A 17398-nucleotide genomic window follows, 5' to 3' on the forward strand; every position below is an offset into this window, starting at 1 on the left:
GGTACAGTCTCTGGAGCAGATGTTGACAGCCAGAGCTCACAGTCTGTCTTTGGCCAGCTGCACTGCACAGCACCTCATGGCAAGACCGAGGTTTGGCCCAGTGTGGCGCTCACCTGACAACCATCCCTCACCTGACTCCAGCTGCACTGCCCAAAACACATTGCTCTGCGGCTGCAATCTCTGCCACAGCTCTCCCATGGGTGATGTAGTGCAGTGCTGTCTAGGGAACTTGTCACTCACATATTGCACAAGCTGGAGGAAGTGTTCTTCCCACATCCCACCTAAGGAAATAATAAAGGAGAGTGTCTAGATAAGCTCACATGCTTCATATCACATAGATGTGAAAGGGTGCTTTTATTGATGCTATTGAATTCTGCCTAATATATATCTTGTATTCAACTGATTCTGCCATCATACTGCCAAAGCAGACTGTACAATTATAAGAAAGTAAATAAATATGCTGAATGATGCAGCGCAGTGAAAGCCAAATCATTTTTTCACTTTTGTAATATATTATATTCCTATATTATTGATTCATGAGGCTTTTTTTGAAATATTGCTTCTGTGGTTTGGTGAAAGAACAGATTTATTTAAAGGGGGTCGTGATACTTGGGAATCAGGTTAAACTTGTTGACAACAAGTCCTTTGATGTCTCCACCAGGTGCAGAGAGTATTGTACCATTTTCTGAACAGAATAATGCTATGTTAAATTCTTTGGAAACACCATTTAGAGGGGGGAAAGACTTGCCAGTGTGATTAATAAATTTGACGCTCATTTCAATTTTCAATTTTCATTTTAATTGTGACTTCAGATAACATTATCTGAACCTATTAAATATCAATTTGAATGTATAGAACTTTGGACCTATAGTGCCATCTACCGGGCATTAGGCGTATAGCGGAGAATGCGTGTGTACTGTGTGTCTGCTGTATATCCACAAAGTAACAACACAACACATTTTTATTTGCTAATATTTGGAAGGAATAAATTGTGTTTATTTGTGTTCGTTTCACTCTATATATTTTTCCCAGTCATACATTTATACACTTCAATTCAAATAATTGTTATCGCAGCTTATCATTGTAACAAAGTTTAAACTGCTTTAAGGTGGGTTTCGAATGGAATATTTTAAAATGTTGTAGTTTTTGTGTTCGGCCCATCAGCCAACATGAAATGTGACACACAAAAGTCTTGCCGGTCCGAATGCAGCCAAAGATCAGTGGGTAACAAGAGGACTTACAGGTACTCGTTTCCGGTTTGAAAACTCGCTAGTTGCATTTCCAACCAGGTCTCAACATTGCGAGGCTGCGTTTTCTTTAATGATGTTTCTGCTCTCCGTAAAAACTGACAGAGTGGGATGTCTTCGTTTTCCTCTTGTCGGATTAAACTGCATGCTCCGGGACAGGCGCGTTATTTTTCCCCACCCGAGCTTCGACAACAAGGCGGGCAAGTCCAAAGTCCGTAGTCGAGTAGGAGGAGCCCTTTATGAAGTGAACAGAGCTCAACATATACGAAAAATGTATATATTTATATGGGAATTGGATTTCATTGTGCTAAGGTTGGAGATATGTAGCCCTAATATGTAATCAAAGGGCAACAATAGTAGAAAATAGAAATTAGAGCAGCATTTGCATTGTCGCGTGGTCACGATCGACCAATCACATCCTTGTCGTCGAATCTCCGGTGGAGAAAAGTGTGAACGCGGGACGGGCACTTACGTCACCCTGTGGGGGACAAGAGGCGGAGGAGGAGACCAGAGTTTCGCTCGGTTGTCATTCCCGGAGGAAGAGGAGGGTGTGAACCGAATTTACCTGCTCAGTGTTACCTGCTCTTGTGAAATAACTCGGTCTTCTTCTTTGTTTTGACGTTAAATGCTGTTTTCACTCAGGAGGAAGACGGAGCTGACTTTAAAGGTACGTGTTCGCTGGAAATGTGTGGAAAAAGCGACTTGTTTCGACTAACGTCAAACCCTCTGGACCAGGTCGTGTGGTGTGACGCTTTGACTAGTCACCATGTTACCTGGTGACATTAGCCTGATGCCGTACTTTAATGGAGACATACTTTTAAAAGAAGACGATAACAGTTAATTGTTATTTTTGTCAACTCTTAAAAAGTGTCTAAAGGTTTACACCGGCAGTAACTAAGGCGAAGGCGCAAGCTAACATAGTCACTAGTTACACTGGAACACCCAGGCTCAGACAGGCACCAATGCGCGAGTATTGATGTCAGACAAAAAACAAGTCTAACGTGTGTCAAAGTCTAGTTGTTTATGCCAAACTTTGCTTTGGAACCCACGTGAAGGTTCATGTGGCATTCAGTAGAATTTAACGCTGGAAATGTTGCCAGGTTAGTTTCTTGGAGACACCAAGTTTGCAACAGATAACCCCATTTTACTTACCGTTGATTAAAGTTCAATATTGCGCCTTATTAAATGAATTTGTGAACATATTGAATGTTTGAATCCTACCTGTGTGTAATCCAGCCAGCTAACCAATCAACCAACCCACAAAATGATCAGAGTGGTGGGAAGTGTCTGGTAAACAGGTTTTACTTGGGTGAGGATAATTTTCTCTCAGTAATCTCAACACTTAAGAATGTTTTCAGTGGATTATTTTCTCTTTAGGACACCCAGTATTGTTTAGAGACTGATTGACACTTTGACTCACAAGGGAATGATTGAGGGTTGACGTAATTTAGGGTTGTATTCATTTAAGTTAAGTGATAAGTACCCAAAGAAAGATGTTTAAGATTACCGGAAGATGCCCCTTGGTTATGATTATGACTTTGATCTGCAGTCTTTCAGCTTCCACCCGACTGAACGGATTGCCACCGCTTATGAGTTCGCCTATTCCTAAACATGAGAAAGTCTCAATCTGTCTGCAGTCATGAAAAGGAGGATGTAGGTGTGGTCATGCAAACTTAATGTGTGTAATTCTCCGATATCCTTTCTCAGGATGCGAAGAAGACTCTGAGTCGTGGTTCCAACATGAGTGTGACGTCATGGTTCCTGGTGAGCAGCTCTGGCACACGCCACCGGTTGCCGCGAGAGATGATCTTCGTCGGCCGGGAGGATTGTGAGCTAATGCTGCAGGTGCGCGTTTGTATGTTTTAAGAGTGAGGGAATGTGTGTGTTCTTGTCGCTCTATGGATGTTTGCGTTTCCAGAGCAAACACCAGAAGTATGTCATACTTACCTTCACTGTACTGCCTGACAGGACAGCTAGACACATACTATAAGTGTGTGAGACACCAGTGGGAAGTTCCTTACATGCTTGAGAAGTGTGTGTTTCAGAGAGTGTAACCTGGTGACAGTAACTTCTCACAACATTGCAGCCTTTCAGACAATGTCTTAAAATTCAGCTAAAACATTCCTTTGTGCTGATTTCCCATGTTTGAATTTCTTAGTCACCTATATAATCTTTTTCCACCCGCTCTGTATTTAGACCAGGGAAGAAGACATGTTGTTTATGCGTTAAACAGAGTGGTATGCTCAGTAAAACCCTGCCTACCACTGAGGTCGCTCAGATTGAAATGTTGCTCATGTCCAGATTCAGGCGTTGCCGGATTCTGGAAAAACCTCGACTTCTCCCAGTCTGACATGATGCAGACGGGTTAAAGGCTCTGGGCAGCTTCCTGACTCGGCACATGGACATTTGCAGCCTCAAACCCTCCTCAGCCCTTTAATCTATTGTGTTTTTGTGTTTGCTACTCAAAGTATTTTATGCATTTAATCCACAGCAGTATGTGCAACACGAGCACATGAGCGTAACTGGAGTCCCAATGAATGGAATAGCTGAAGGCCTCATTTGGAATGTTTTGACTTTCCATGACAACTGACGTCCTGATCAGTGTGTGTTTCTCCATGAACAGCATTTAGACAAAGAAACTGCTACTTTAATCCTGAGTCGCTCAGTGCAGTGTTTATTGTTTCCTGGTTCCAGAGCAACGTTTTCTCTCTGTGTCTGATAGCAGGGACAAACTGAAGCTAATGGAGAATACAACAGTCAGGAGGCCACCATGTTAGGAATGTGCTGCTGCACTGTTAACCTAATCAAGTGGGTAAACCCTCCACTATAGGCCGTATTTATGGGCAGTTATTCACTCAGTGCTAAAGACAACATGGGTTGTGCACAAAGCCTCCGTGTTATTTTTACTGCGTTCATTCTGCAAATACATTTGGCCGTCAACTTTAATCTCTCTGATTTATGAGATGTGGAGGCCTGAAGTGTCTAATGAGCAGAGAAGTGACAGAGCCGCTATGAATCACTTAGCCGTTAAGTTTGTGTCGACTCTTAACTGTTGAAAGCATTTTTCAAAGTTTGCTCACTTTCTCCCACTGGTAAATGTCAGGTTGACACGATGGGATGAAACCTAGAAGCTTCTGTAATGAGGCGCCGTTAGAACTCGTTCCTCCAGCAACGTCTCAGGCATTTAGTTTGTATCAGTTTGTATCGGTTTGTATCAGTTGGTTTGTATACTCGCTTGTTTTTAGTAACATAGGGATGTTAAAGTGAGAGTGCAGTCTTGATATGATGACATTTGCTTTGTGTTGCCTTTGCTTTGCAGTCTCGTAGTGTGGACAAGCAGCATGCTGTGATCAACTATGACCCAAATACAGATGAGCACATGGTGAAGGACCTGGGCAGCTTAAACGGGGTGAGTCCACGTTCCATGCCAGACAACCTGCCTCAGCACACAGCAGTAAAGGATTGAGCCTGGCTGTGTCCGGCCTCCCTGAAGGCTCCGGTCTCAGGCAGCAGCTCCACCAGGACAAAAGATGTCTCCCTGTGCCAGAGACGGTTGGTCGGACAGTTTGTAATCACAAAGCTGGATTGGATTTTCCTGCTGCCTCGGACCCCTTTTCCCCTCCAGGCTTCGATTCTTTCCGTCTCACTCCCTCCTTTTGCCATTCTGTTGCCACTTGGTTGCACCGCGTCGTCCCAGTGCGATCCAGGGTCGAGCAGAGTGAGAGAGCAGTCATTGTTCTCTCAGAGGGGTTTCCTCCTTTGGCTGTGGTTACAGCAGCCAAACTAATCAGAGCAGAACACAGAGAAAAACCAACATGGCTGAGTTTTCCACCAATTATCTTAATTTAGTCCAGACTGATTATGCTTTTGTTTTGTTTACATTTAATCAGCTGACAGTTCAAGGCCCTCTGAAACATAAGCAGCACTAAATGTTATACACTGCAAAACCTAAAGTGTGGATTTGGCGTCTTTGCATCTCACGTCCTCCTCGCCGCAGAGCCTTCTCTCACTGCCACCGCAGCTATTGCGTAACGTCATAATCTCATCAGAGTTTCCGCGTGCTGACGGATTAACTTTAAGCGGGAAACGGTCAGTTACAAAGCGCCTCACAGTGTCTGTGGCTATCTGCCAAAGATCCTGCCACCAATTAAAGTGATGCTGCCTCGATATTGATTTTGTCTCCTTTATTCTTGCAGACATTTGTAAACGACCTCAGGATTCCGGACCAGACGTACATCACCCTCAAGCTCTCCGATGTCATTCGCTTCGGCTATGATATCCTTTCAAACGGAGCTGTTTCAGTCACTCTTTCTGTTCCCTCTGTGGCCCTCTGCTCTGTGCTCCATCAGCATGTTAAGCCCCTGTGGTTCTCAGTCAGGAGTTTTAGATTATGGTCAGCAGCACACAGAAAATCTCCCCCAGCCTTTGACCCCTGCATTGCAGAGAAAACAGATGTGGGTGAGGAGGGGGGGGGGGTAAAGCTTCTTAGTGCAGACACATGTAGGAGTGTTTGTTTGTCACTAGGACTGAACACGTATCTAGTGTGTACAGTGTGTGCTGTCAACAATTCAGGTGAAGAAGGTTAAGCTGACCTCCTCACAGTCTGGGTAGCAGAGTTGTGCACTGACTGATCTTTGCTGATGCTACAATCCTACATTTAACAGAGATGCAGCTTAATCACGTCGCTGAATATTATAATGTGTGTTTGCCTTTACGCCTCTGCCACATGCTCACGTTTACATCCTAGAGAAGAGTCAACACAAGGTCCCAGAGGAAGCACTGAAAGTAAGACACGTCCGCGTAGTCCAGCTTCTTTACTGAGGAATCTATCGATTTAAGACTTCTATTAATGACATCTACTTTGTAATGTATCAAATGTTATGTTACGTAAAGAGTTACTGCTCTTATCTCAGCAGCCATTGCTCATAGACATGTAGCTTTCTCACATCCTGCTTCCCTCTCCTGTCTCTGTCTGCAGCATGAGAAGTACACAAGCCAGCTGCAGCTCAGCTTTAAGGCCCTGGAGGCCCGAGCCAAAGCAAAACAACAGCAACACAGCTCGGAGAAGAGCAAAGACTCTGTGGCCGCTGTCAAGCTGCTGGACAGAGCCGAGCGCAGGGCTCACTCCCTCACAGGTACTGAGCACAGACAGACAGGAACCCAGCTGATGGAGTTGGACAGTGTAACAGTGGCTCCTTTCCTGTTTTGGCTGAAGTAGATTTGAATGCATTGTTCACACACACACGGAGGAGGAAGTGTTTGGGTCTTCACGTGCTGTTCAGATTGTCTGTATGTCTCAGGATAAAGCGGTTTGGGGCTTCTGTTGTTAAGTGGTCACATACGTAGTGTGAGATCAGGCTGTAGTTGGATCCTATGGTATGTCTGAGCCGTGCTGAGGGGTGAGGAGTGACGGACACATGGTCTTATCTGTTTCAGCCATGCTCTGGCTGCTGGCAACAAGAGGTGGGGCACTGCTGAGCGAGCAGATAATGCTTAACACGTGTCCCAGGAGAATTAAATAAGGTGTGTGTGTGTGTAGGTCCTGGTCTCCGTCCCTGCAGCTGTAATCTGTCGTCTCGTGTTTCCTGTCCTCATTTTTTCTCTCCACCTTTATCTGTGATGAGTAAATCCCTGTTCCACACTGGTTAGTTCAAGAGCAGCGCTTTGTGAATGGAGTTCTTTCAGACGGGCAGAACTCACTCCAACTGTTGACTTAGCAATTCTCATGATTCATGCTCCAAAATTGTCCCGGCGAGCCGAATGGGAAAGCTACAGCTGGTGCCTAAAATAGGACTCTGGGCTCACATCCCTCTGAAAGAATGTCTTCAAGAAGGACGGGAACATTTGGAAAACATTTACCGAGCCTCATATTAGCAGCCAGTCTCCCTCTGAGCTGGGCCGAACCTCAGCAGCTGGAAAACGGAACGAAGCGCCGCTGTGGTTTCACTTTGCTGTCTTTGAAGTGTGACAGATTTATCTCACTGACACGATCTTTGTCCCCGCTCAGTTTGTTTCGCTGGTTTTATTTAAGGAAACACAATTCTCACAAGTGCACCGCTACTTCCCTCGTGGGGTCAATGACGACTGAAAAGTTCTGCACCTGGCCCGATAAGCAGAGGAAATGCTGTGTGTGACTGGATTAGTTTGTTATAGTATATTAGGTTGACTGGCTTCTGATGTGATGACAATAACAAATGAACCCCCGTTGTGTGTGTTCAGACTGATATGTGTGTCTGTGTTGGTTGGTGTGTTGAGTGCGCTCATGCGTGTGTCCTCCTGCAGCAGTGCTGGGCGTGCTGTGTGTCCGGTCCTCCAGCTGTTTGTCTTCTCCCAGGCGTGACTCAGTCGGTCCTAGTTTACCTTGGCAGGGCACAGAGACGGCTCAGCGTTTCTTATGAGCTCATCAAACCAAATAACTTCATTCAGATTGTTCTCATCTAGACCGTCCTAAACTAACTGGTTATCCATTCAGTCATGTATTAGGCTTGTGTCTGTCTCCATACTCTTCACTGCTTGGCCCCCATGTTCTCTTTAGCTATAGAGGGAGCTGAGTTAAGAGGAATGGAATCGATAACATGCCACCTTGTCACTCTGTTGATTTCTCTTTGTGTGTCCGCGTGTCTCCTGGCAACAGTGTTTGGCGTGCCTCTGATGCTTGGCATTGTGTGGCCACCATGTTAAACACCAGAGAGCTTGTTTGTCCGAGCAATGAGGCAGACAACCAGACCGCTCCTAGATTATCTGATTAGTGCCATATAGGCTGGCTTCTCTCTGCCTGGAGCTAAACACCAGTTCAGCTGTGACAGGAGGGCACTCACCCTCTTCCCGCCCCCCCCTCCCCCCAGCTGCACATGGAAAGGGACGACACACAGAGATGTCATATCTAGGTCAGGATGAAGCAATGGGAGCCGCCGCCGCAGTGAAGCCCAACTCTAGAACCAAAAGCTTAATTATCCAGCTTGTTTGTCTAATATTGTCTTCATACTGTTCACACTGATTCATTCATAGATTTGTTTTGCTGCAGCCACGTTTCCTCTGCAGCTTTTTGTTTCAAGATTAGGATTAGTGTTGTCCTGACACATCATCAGGATTATGTTTCCCTGTCACCCGATCCAGTTGTTGTCACACTTTGCCCTTTGCTTCTGCTCTGTGTGTGTGTCAGGGGAAAACGGGGAATTTCTGAAATGAGTCGGCAAAACCAGGCAATTAAGGCCTCTTGGCACAATATTGTAAAACTTGATGACTAAGTGGAGTAGAATTCATGTCTGTGTGTGTTTGTGTCTGCTAGCTGTCACAGATTCTCCCATATCCAAACGCACTCCTCTGTATGGCCAACCGTCCTGGTGGGGGGAGGATGAGGCCGCCAACACCATGCACAACAGGAGCGGAAAGGAGACGGAGACGGACTCTACTGGTCAGTGAACACATCTTTATCTTTATCTTTCACTCGTTATTTCTCCGACCCCTTATCTTCAAAACAAAGCCTCCAATAAGCAGCAGCTCCATCACTGCTATCCATCCTGAAGTGAACTGTGGGTGCTATCTGCTGCCCTGTGTGGCTCACTGAGAGATGGAGTGTGTTCAGCCTGAGGCAGGTCTCTGGCTGCCAGTTGTGGGTTGCCAGCCAGACGACACGGTGGCAGACCAGGAGGCGGCGCCTGCAGGCCCCACCATGCATTGTGACCCTGTAAGGTGCTGCAGGATGGAGGAAGGGGGATTGTTTGCCTTGTTCCACTCAGCCTGGGACACATTACTACCGCTCATGTGCCCCTGCTGGACTCTGAGCTGCTGATGTGATGTTTGCCCAGCACATCCAGCTGACTGATCTGCTCACAGTCAGAGTTACAAGCACTCATTACTCAGTTTACCATCCATCTGATTCTCATTATCATTTGACATTTTAAGGCAGTTTTCTTGACATATGTAGCCTCTGAAATGTAATCTATTTATCTATAATGATGCAGGGATGGGAGAGGTAAATAATCAATCATCTGTATATGTTGATGCCAAAGTTGCTATGTATCTCTAATGTATGGTCTTTGTCCTTTATTGCTCCCAGGGCTCCCCAAGGAGGTGCCCAGATATGAGGTCAACGGCTCGTTGTCTGACAGTCACGCTAAGGCCCTCTTCTCCTACCGCCGGGAGCCCAGCTACTTTGAGATCCCTACCAAGGAGTTCCAGCCGGGGCCTGCCACGGAACCCGAGTCACAGGTTCACGAGGTTCCCACCAAGGACACAGCGGATGCTCCTCCTTGCGTCTCCTCCACCCCCACACCTCCGGTGGTCCAAAGCCACGCCTCCTTCACTATCGAATTCGATAGTTGCGCGCCGGGCAAGATGAAGATCAAGGATCACGTGACTAAATTCTGTTACAAGCAGCAGCAGCAGCGTAAGTTACCCTCCACAGAGGCTGTCACAGCGCCCACTGAGGTGATGTCAGCAGAGAGCAAAGTTGCAGATTGGCTGGTCCAAAGCAATGCTAGCATGAGGAGGAGGAGGAGGTCGCAGAGTGACGAGTCGTGCAGCACCAAGAGTGACTCGTCGGTTCAGAGGCTCAATAAGGGTAAATCACTCAGTGTCTGTTTCTCGGGGTTTGCATACTTTGTTTCATGCTTTAATTGCTTTATAATTGAAGTTTTAAAGTTCATGGAGACACAATGTCTGTCTGTTTATGTTTGTTGGCATCAGTTGTGCTCATTCTTTCTTTTGTCCTTCCCTCTTGTCTAACTCCTCATGCAGATGCTGTGAGCTTTGATTCAGTGGCTCCTGCAGTCAATGGAGAGGATTTTCCACCAGCAGAACTTCAGAGCGAGCCCCATTCCTCTCAACCGCACCACAACCCCCCATCCTCCACCCCCCCAGACCCTGAGGAGCCCTCGTCCTCCGCTCCCTCACAGTCTCTGTCCCGATCCAGCCCTTCGCAGACGGACCCTCATCACTTTGTCATTGAATTCTTTGAAGAAAACTCAAGGAAAATCAGTGCTCAGCCTGACGCTGCAGGTCCGGTGGCCCAGCTGGATAAAACCAGGAATACCTCAAGCCCGAGTGTGGAGAGACAAGTCAAACCTCCAGCCTCCAGCTCCGCCGCAACCCAGCGTTACACCGTCCCCCTGAAAAGCGCCGGTTCTTCTTCGTGGCTCCACAGAGCTGGATCCCTGCGAAGGGAGAAGACGGATGACCAGATCAGCACCAGCTACTCCTCTCGCTCGTCGTCCTCAGTTTCGGTTCGGCCCTTTGGCAGCGTGGGCCGGAGATCCAAACTCGCCCAGGAATTCACTGCAGAATTCCTCAAACAAGCAAAACGGGAGAAGAGCACAGCCAGTCCTCCTGCTGCAGCCAAGACCTCACTGTTTGACCAGAACCCCGTCAGTCCTGGTCCAACTAGTGCTCCGTACCAGCCCAAGACCTCCTCCCCTATTCACCAGCCTGTTCCCCTCAAGGTCCCTGTGATGCCGGTGCCGTCTCCTAGTGTAGACACCAAGAGCTCCCGCGATGGCCCCAGGAACGAAGAGGAAGACTGTTTGAGCGACGCAGGGACGTACACAATCGAGGCAGATAACCTGGATAAAGAGCTGGAGGAGGCACGGGGCAGAATCGATCAGGCAAGTTCCTCCTTCAGTTAATGTTTACTCGCAGCTCAGGCTTATCTCTACTTCTGTTGTCATGATGCCAAAAGGAAGTTCCCTGACTTTTCTCTGCATCAATGTCCTGTGGTGTTTTTGGAGGAAACCCCAGGCGTCGCTGTGAATCCCTAGCTCTGCGTTCCTGCTCTCATCCACTTGCGCTGCTTTGTCCCTGGCAGGTGTTCGGTGTTGTTGAGAGCCCAGAGCGAAGCGGCCAGACCTCAGCAGAAGATAGGCCTGTTGTTATTCAGGGCAGGGAGCAGCATAGGCAAACTAGCTGGACAGGACAGGGACAGAGTGTGGGACAGAGTGTGGTAAAGGTAAAGCCTTCCTGCCCTGTGTGGAGTCGGTGAATGGGTGAATTAATCAACCATTTAGCCAGAGTTCTTAAGAGAATCTGTTGGGACGCTGATTCATAAGCATGCATAGTTTTCTTGATTTTGTCTCTCTCTCTCTTTTGGTGATGGAATCTTCCTCTCTCCTCACAAACTCTTGGTTCCTTTATTCTGTTGGACTTTCTCTCTAATCAGCAAATCAAGAGTGATTCCACCTAACTAAGTGATAAACAGATCTGGTGTTGTCTGTCAGCTCAGAGTGATTTCCCATATTACTGTGTGAATATGAATGTTAAACATGTTGAGTGAGCGTTGCGTCCTCCCTCCTGCAGGCTCCTCCAGCAGCTGCCGTGTCACAGGGGCCTCCTAAGTGGATGTCTCGCTGGGCCAGCTTGGCAGACAGCTACTCGGACTGCGGCCCTTCGTCTGGCCTCTGTGACATCTCCTCCCAGATGGAGCAATCAGGAGGGGGTGAGCCACCTGAGGAGACACGACTCTGTTTGAAATGATAATGAGAGCCTCTGATGAATATGAATGCTGTTTGTTTTCACTAAGTGTGTGTTAATATGCATCCAAACTGTTTTTACTTCAGCAGGAGGTAGGACCCTCCTCCAGACCTCCTTCAGCCCAAACCACGACGGCTCCGGCTCAGAGGGCTCCAGAGCTCGCCGCCTGCTGCCTCAGGTGCCACCCGGGGAGAAGAGTGACACTCCAGCTCCCGGCCTTCAAGTTCCTTATGACCTGCATTCCACATTTGATGTAGAAGAGAATAGCGCGGCGATCCCAAAGGCTGAGGACAGGCTTCATTGGTTAAGAGCACAGGAGGACGTGGAGCCTGACAGCCTGAGTGACGGCAGCAACTCAGACGATAGTTCAGTGGTAGTACAGAGGAGGAGACCGGTGTCAAACACACTACAGCAGAAGAATGAAGACGAGGCCAACAAGCCTTCATCATTCTATATCGACTCAGAAGAGACGGCGTCCAAACCAGAGAACCAGGATACCAAACCCGCCTCTCCCAACGCTGAGAGGAAACATTCGCCCAAAAGCTTCTCCTCAGCCACCCTGACTAAACACAGACACAGCCAGGAGTCTCTGAAGGTCAGGCCTTGTGTCTCAGCTCCCATCCTGGGACCGGGAGCACAGAGCCCCGAGGCCAGAGAGGCTGCACTCACCTCTTTGGTCAGACAGGAGAGCTTCACCACCGAGCGGCCCAGCAACGACAGATTGCCCAACATCTCCAGCCAGGCTCAGACCGACGCAGACATGGATCAAGACTTTGAGTCGTTTCAGGGAAGCTGCAATCAGGACACTCATTCTTACCTCAAAGAGACGGAGGATGTTCTAGCTGTTCTGGAGGCAAAGCTCCAAGCAGCCCGATCACAACCGGCTCCTTCCCCCTTACTGGACTCTCTCTCTGGTGAGTCTGATATGGACACTTCCAGCACAGTCAGCCAGCACAGCAATAAGACCCGACCCAACACACTGATGTCTCATAAAGCCTCTAATAATGGCCTCCAGCGGCAAAAGTCCTCAGCCAGTTTAGTGAGCCAGTCTGAGCGCTTGTCTGAAAAGAGTCGCCCCTCAGTAACCGACAGCAGAAGTAAGACTGATGTCGTCCGGAGACCGGTTGGACTGAGACGTGGCGAGAAGAAAAGTGATGAACCCAAGAGATCCAGTGTCTCTTACTCTGATCAGGAATCTGGCACACACCAGACACACAGGAAGTACACCGTGCCTCTCCAGAAAGACGACACCAAGACCGCCAAAGGAGCCCTGGTTCGCGCCAATAGCATGTCTGCGCCAAGAGCCACAAGGACGTCCATGCTGCGCCGCGCTCGCCTGGGAGACGCCTCAGACAACGAGGGCACGGAGACGGACAGGCTCTCGCAGGACGCCGGCAACGTCCCCGCCAAGCCTGCGCAGGAGAACAAGAAGCTCTCCAGGCTGGACATACTCGCCATGCCTCGCAAGCGGACCAGCTCCTTCACCACGCCCAGCGACACGGAGGCCTCCGCCCCCACCGCGTCCTCGGGCAGGACTGCCGGGTTCTCCAACCGGAGCACCGAGTCCAGCGGCAGCTCTGTCCGCAGGTCCTCCGTCTCCAAGCCCGCACCTGCGCCTGCACCCCAGAAGGCGGCGCTCAGCAAGACGCCGATCACACGGGGACGCTCCAGCAGTGCCAAATACACCAGCAGCAGATCCAGTGAGTATAAAGCACACGAGCACAGAGGTTCATGTTTATTGACCCTCTGTCACTCCACAGCTGTGACCCCAGAGAGCGATGTGTGTGTGTGAGTCCATCCTGTCAGGAAAGAGACACACTCTATCAACAGTGGTGAATTGGTTTGACGTTTTGGTCCGGCAGCTGGAGCTTCGGGTCTTTACTTTGTTTAGATTCATCAGATTGAGCACTATCACTAACGGTAACACTCACATTCATAACACTAATATCAAATGAATCAGTTGAATTAGATCCTCCTTCATCTCTGCGATGCTCCCAGAAAATAAATGCGACCATTCCCTGATTGACACTCCTGTTGTGAGGACTCTGTTGCCGTGATGAAGGAGACCTTTACTAACCATAACATGACCCTGACTCACAGGTCAAAGAGCTTTAGACACTGTGACTTCCACCCGTCCTTCTCTTTGTACCGGCTCTTCCTGTCTGGGGGCTGCGGGGGGCTGGAGCCTGTCTCAGAGGTCGAGGGCTGAGTTGGGGGTTGAAACTGTCACTCCTGCTAAGCTGCTGTGGAAGTCGCCTGCTCATTTCAGCCTCTACGTGAATGTTGCAGCCCAGTTTATGAGATCTATAATAGTTAATGATAGTGTGAGTCGTGTAATACTTCCTGTAGAAATGACAACTTCCATAATGATTCTTCTGCCTTTTGTTCTGGGGAGAGCTTTAGTGGACTGGATCTGATCTGTAATCCTCTGTGGTGTTCTTCTTGGCTGGTTCCTCTTTCTCCCCTCTTCTCCTGACTCCTCTGTCCTCACCCCTCCTTCACTCAAACCAATTCACGACGGCCCCCAAGGCTCCAGGAGACGACAGAAAGGCTCTGGCTACACTTCTACCTCAGACGAGGAGTATGACTCCAGCCAGCACACTCCTAAACACAAACGCTCCCAACCTTCCTCAGCTTCCCACTCGCGCGCTCAGCCTCGGGCCCAGCCCATGGTCGCCCTGCGCCCCAAATCTCGCAGTAGAGACTCGGAGGAGGAGGAGGGGGGTCACGAGGGGGACGCTTACCACTGGTCCTCCCACAGTGCAGAGATCGCACGGTACGAGTGGAGAAGACTTAAATCATCATGAGTTTCAGCTTCATGGGAGGAAGATCTGCTGGACGGTCCTCATGATGTGTCTCCTGTGTCCCCTACAGGCTGAGTCAGGACCTGGCTAAGGACTTGGCTATCTTGGCCAGAGAGATCCATGATGTGGCGGGTGAGGGTGACCCACAAAGCTCTACAGTGGGCGCCAGTGCACCCGCCGCCGCGACCGCTCAGGAAGAGGTACAGCAACTTCTGCACTACATGTCTTCATATCTGTGTCACGTGACTTCACTTGCAAATTCCCACTTCCTACCACCAAGTCGGAGAGTTTTGAGATGATTTCCTGTGTGATAATTGCGTTGCAGGAGGTTCAGCACATCCCTGAGGCCGGGCCGACCTACCAGAGGGACGCATCGGGCTCTGCTGCTGCCAGGACCCAAGAGCAGAACTCGGCTCATAGTGAACCAGCAAACTTCAGACAGCAAGCTGTAAACGGAGAAGAGGTGCGACAGATACATGCTGCCTCATCTTAAAAGCATCTGAAAGCCATTGAGACTTATCACACACGTCTTTCCCAGCAGGTCATTGTGGACAATCTGATGCTGGATCCAGTGTCTCAGATCATCACAGCCATCAGAGCAAACACAGAAGAACTCTCTGGGAAAATCAAGTAAGATGTTAAACACAGCACACAAAGAAAACCGACCCCAAACTCCAGCTTAGAACTTCATCCTGGGGAAGATCTCAGGTGTGCAGTGACAGAAACAGAACCAGAGTGAGAGAGCAGCACACACAGGAGCTGGAACACGGTAACAAAGAGGCGTTCTCCTCACTGAACTTTTGTTCAACATTCTGCACTCAGGACGCTGTTCCAGGACAAGATGGATGTTTGGGAGGAAATTGAGGCAAAGGTCGGCGCTGACACCGATGCCCCCGTCATCAGAACATCCAACAAGGTCGGCTTTTATTCTTGCCACTTTTCAAACTGAGGAGAGAGTTTGTGGTTCTGTGTGTTTGAGTTTATTTGTCCTTCTGTGTTTCAGGAAGTCACATCGATATTGAATGAGCTGCGAAGAGTTCAAAGGCAACTTGAAGGTGAGTCCTGTTTCACCTTAAATCTCTTCTTAATACTAAATCACTTTTAACACTTATTTTTCTCTTCTTCTTTGTTCAGTCATCAACACGGTGATGGAACCCAGCGAGCGGCCTGAAGCGTCCAAGGCCTCCGCCCCTGTGGTCTCCTCCACCAGGGGAGTCCGCTCCACCAAACCACCTGCGACACGGAGCCTGCGGCCGGGCCCATCCGTCACGCATCGAGCCGCCGCCCTCAGGCCTGGCGACGGCGTCAGGAGAGGAGCAGCTGCTGCTGCGGCGGCGGATGATGGCAGAGAAGCATATCTAGTGTGAGCACAAAGCCAGGTGTGCCAGATCACTGTGAGAGACTGAAACTCAGAGGGGGAAGTGGCACTAACTGCACACAGAACACTTAAGAGCATTACACGCCTAAGCTGTTCTCAATTAAGCCTGCACGCCATTTACTTTAGGCTCAGTCTGCAGCCTGGATACGAGGAGGTCTGAAGCCTGAATACTACATACAGATCTCCCATCCACCTGCGACAGGCCTCCAAACTATAACGACTCTCTGTGGGAGAGATCAACCTCATTATTTGCCAATGATATGACTTAAGCACAATGTAATTACTTCAAAACAAATGAACCTGAGCATAATGAAATCAGGGATACAAGTCAGATTAATGCGTTTAGTGACAAATATGAATGAATATCTGCTTTGATTAAAAGGATCATTAGTGTTTATATGTGTGTTTGTATTGTAAGTAACCCTGTTGCATTTCTATGGACCAGATAAGAAACAAAGTATTTATTAGTGGTGATGAGTTTGGTATTTGAGATGCATCAGCTGAGACTTGAGGAGAGAGAGAGAGAGTTTGTGGTCTTTGGTGCCCGAGCAGAAGCCAAATCTCATCTGTAAACATTTCTCATTGTGGCCGCTGCGTCCTTCAGCTGCAGGTGGAGGCGACATATTTTTGTCCCACCTCGTGTTTAAAATCCCTCAGGAATGTGAGGACCAACGGAGGCAGAGGGGCTTAGCCTGAGCACGGAGGTTTAGTCACCTGGCAACCACAAACTGGAGAGGCTATAAAACCAGCGTGGCGAGTTTTCCAGCATTCCTGCACTCTTTAACATTTAGAAACACAGTTTGAGATTTAAGGCTTCCTGTTTTCTCTTTGACATTCCTGCAGATTTCAGTGAGGTGGCTTCTAACGGGTCCTCACATGACAGGATCACACAGATATGATGTTGTTGATGTAAATGTATGATGTATGGATCCTGCAGATTACCTCCGGGCTTCTTTTGCACTGCTGAAACTGAATCCCTTTACTCTCCTGTTAGAAGATTGTAACTCAAATGTTATGCTGTTGATGTTAAAGATGGGGGAAGGGGGGGGTGTAACGTGCAAACCAGTACTACCAGCAAGTTTGTTCCTCTTCCCAATTCAGTCCATGCATGTGACTGTTACTAGGGAAACCTATGAGTGCCACACAGAGCTGTTTGGAACGATGCGTTCGAGTGCAGCGATTGTTTACACAAAGACAGAGAAAATGTTTGACTTTTAGACTCCTCATGCTGAAAGTGTCGCTGCTATACTTTTACTTTTCAGACAATACTTGCTCCTGTGTTGCTTAACTCCATTTAAAAGCCCAAGCTCAAGAGTTCTGAACTGTAAAATGACATCATGGCTGTAAATTTGTATTTAAGTTTTGTTTCCCTCTCCCCAGAATTCTGTCTTTGTCTCCTTATCGTCTCTGTATTTATGTTTATTTGTGTCGTTCTGTTGTATATTGTGTAGATGATGATTTCACTTTATAGTTTTGTTTTGTAATAAATTTGATCAGCAAAATTG

At 48.3% G+C, this 17398-nt stretch overlaps 1 protein-coding gene across 5 annotated transcripts; it reads left to right on the forward strand.

Moving 5' to 3' along the window:
* Positions 1–1738: 1738 nt before the first annotated feature.
* Positions 1739–17011, forward strand: cep170ba (centrosomal protein 170Ba). 5 transcript variants are annotated; one of them, XM_076161620.1, is made up of 19 exons: positions 1739–1914; positions 2955–3092; positions 4567–4656; positions 5444–5522; positions 5974–6032; positions 6226–6382; positions 8536–8661; positions 9307–9810; positions 9987–10849; positions 11050–11190; positions 11538–11676; positions 11798–13411; positions 14241–14487; positions 14586–14715; positions 14841–14978; positions 15054–15145; positions 15338–15431; positions 15519–15570; positions 15650–17011. In XM_076161620.1, the coding sequence occupies exons 1-19, from the start codon at positions 1873–1875 to the stop codon at positions 15880–15882; spliced, it is 4938 nt and encodes a 1645-aa protein (XP_076017735.1). In that variant the 5' UTR covers positions 1739–1872; the 3' UTR covers positions 15883–17011. The 5 variants fall into 5 exon arrangements, with proteins under 5 accessions (XP_076017735.1, XP_076017737.1, XP_076017738.1 ...); XM_076161622.1 differs by having other exon boundaries at positions 15057–15145; XM_076161623.1 differs by having other exon boundaries at positions 14346–14487.
* The last annotated feature ends 387 nt before the right edge of the window (positions 17012–17398 follow it).

This window comes from Genypterus blacodes, unplaced genomic scaffold (assembly GCF_046128005.1).
Source record: "Genypterus blacodes isolate CSIRO-AG114 ecotype Tasmania unplaced genomic scaffold, CSIRO-AGI_Gbla_v1 ptg000112l_1, whole genome shotgun sequence".
Classification (NCBI taxonomy): domain Eukaryota; kingdom Metazoa; phylum Chordata; class Actinopteri; order Ophidiiformes; family Ophidiidae; genus Genypterus; species Genypterus blacodes.

Coding starts and splice junctions, on each gene's coding strand:
- cep170ba (XM_076161620.1), top strand. CDS start 1,873: ATGCTGTTTTCACTCAGGAGGAAGACGGAGCTGACTTTAAAG. Junction 3,093..4,566: donor ATTGTGAGCTAATGCTGCAG/GTGCGCGTTTGT, acceptor TTTGCTTTGCAG/TCTCGTAGTGTGGACAAGCA. Junction 15,146..15,337: donor GAACTCTCTGGGAAAATCAA/GTAAGATGTTAA, acceptor TTCTGCACTCAG/GACGCTGTTCCAGGACAAGA.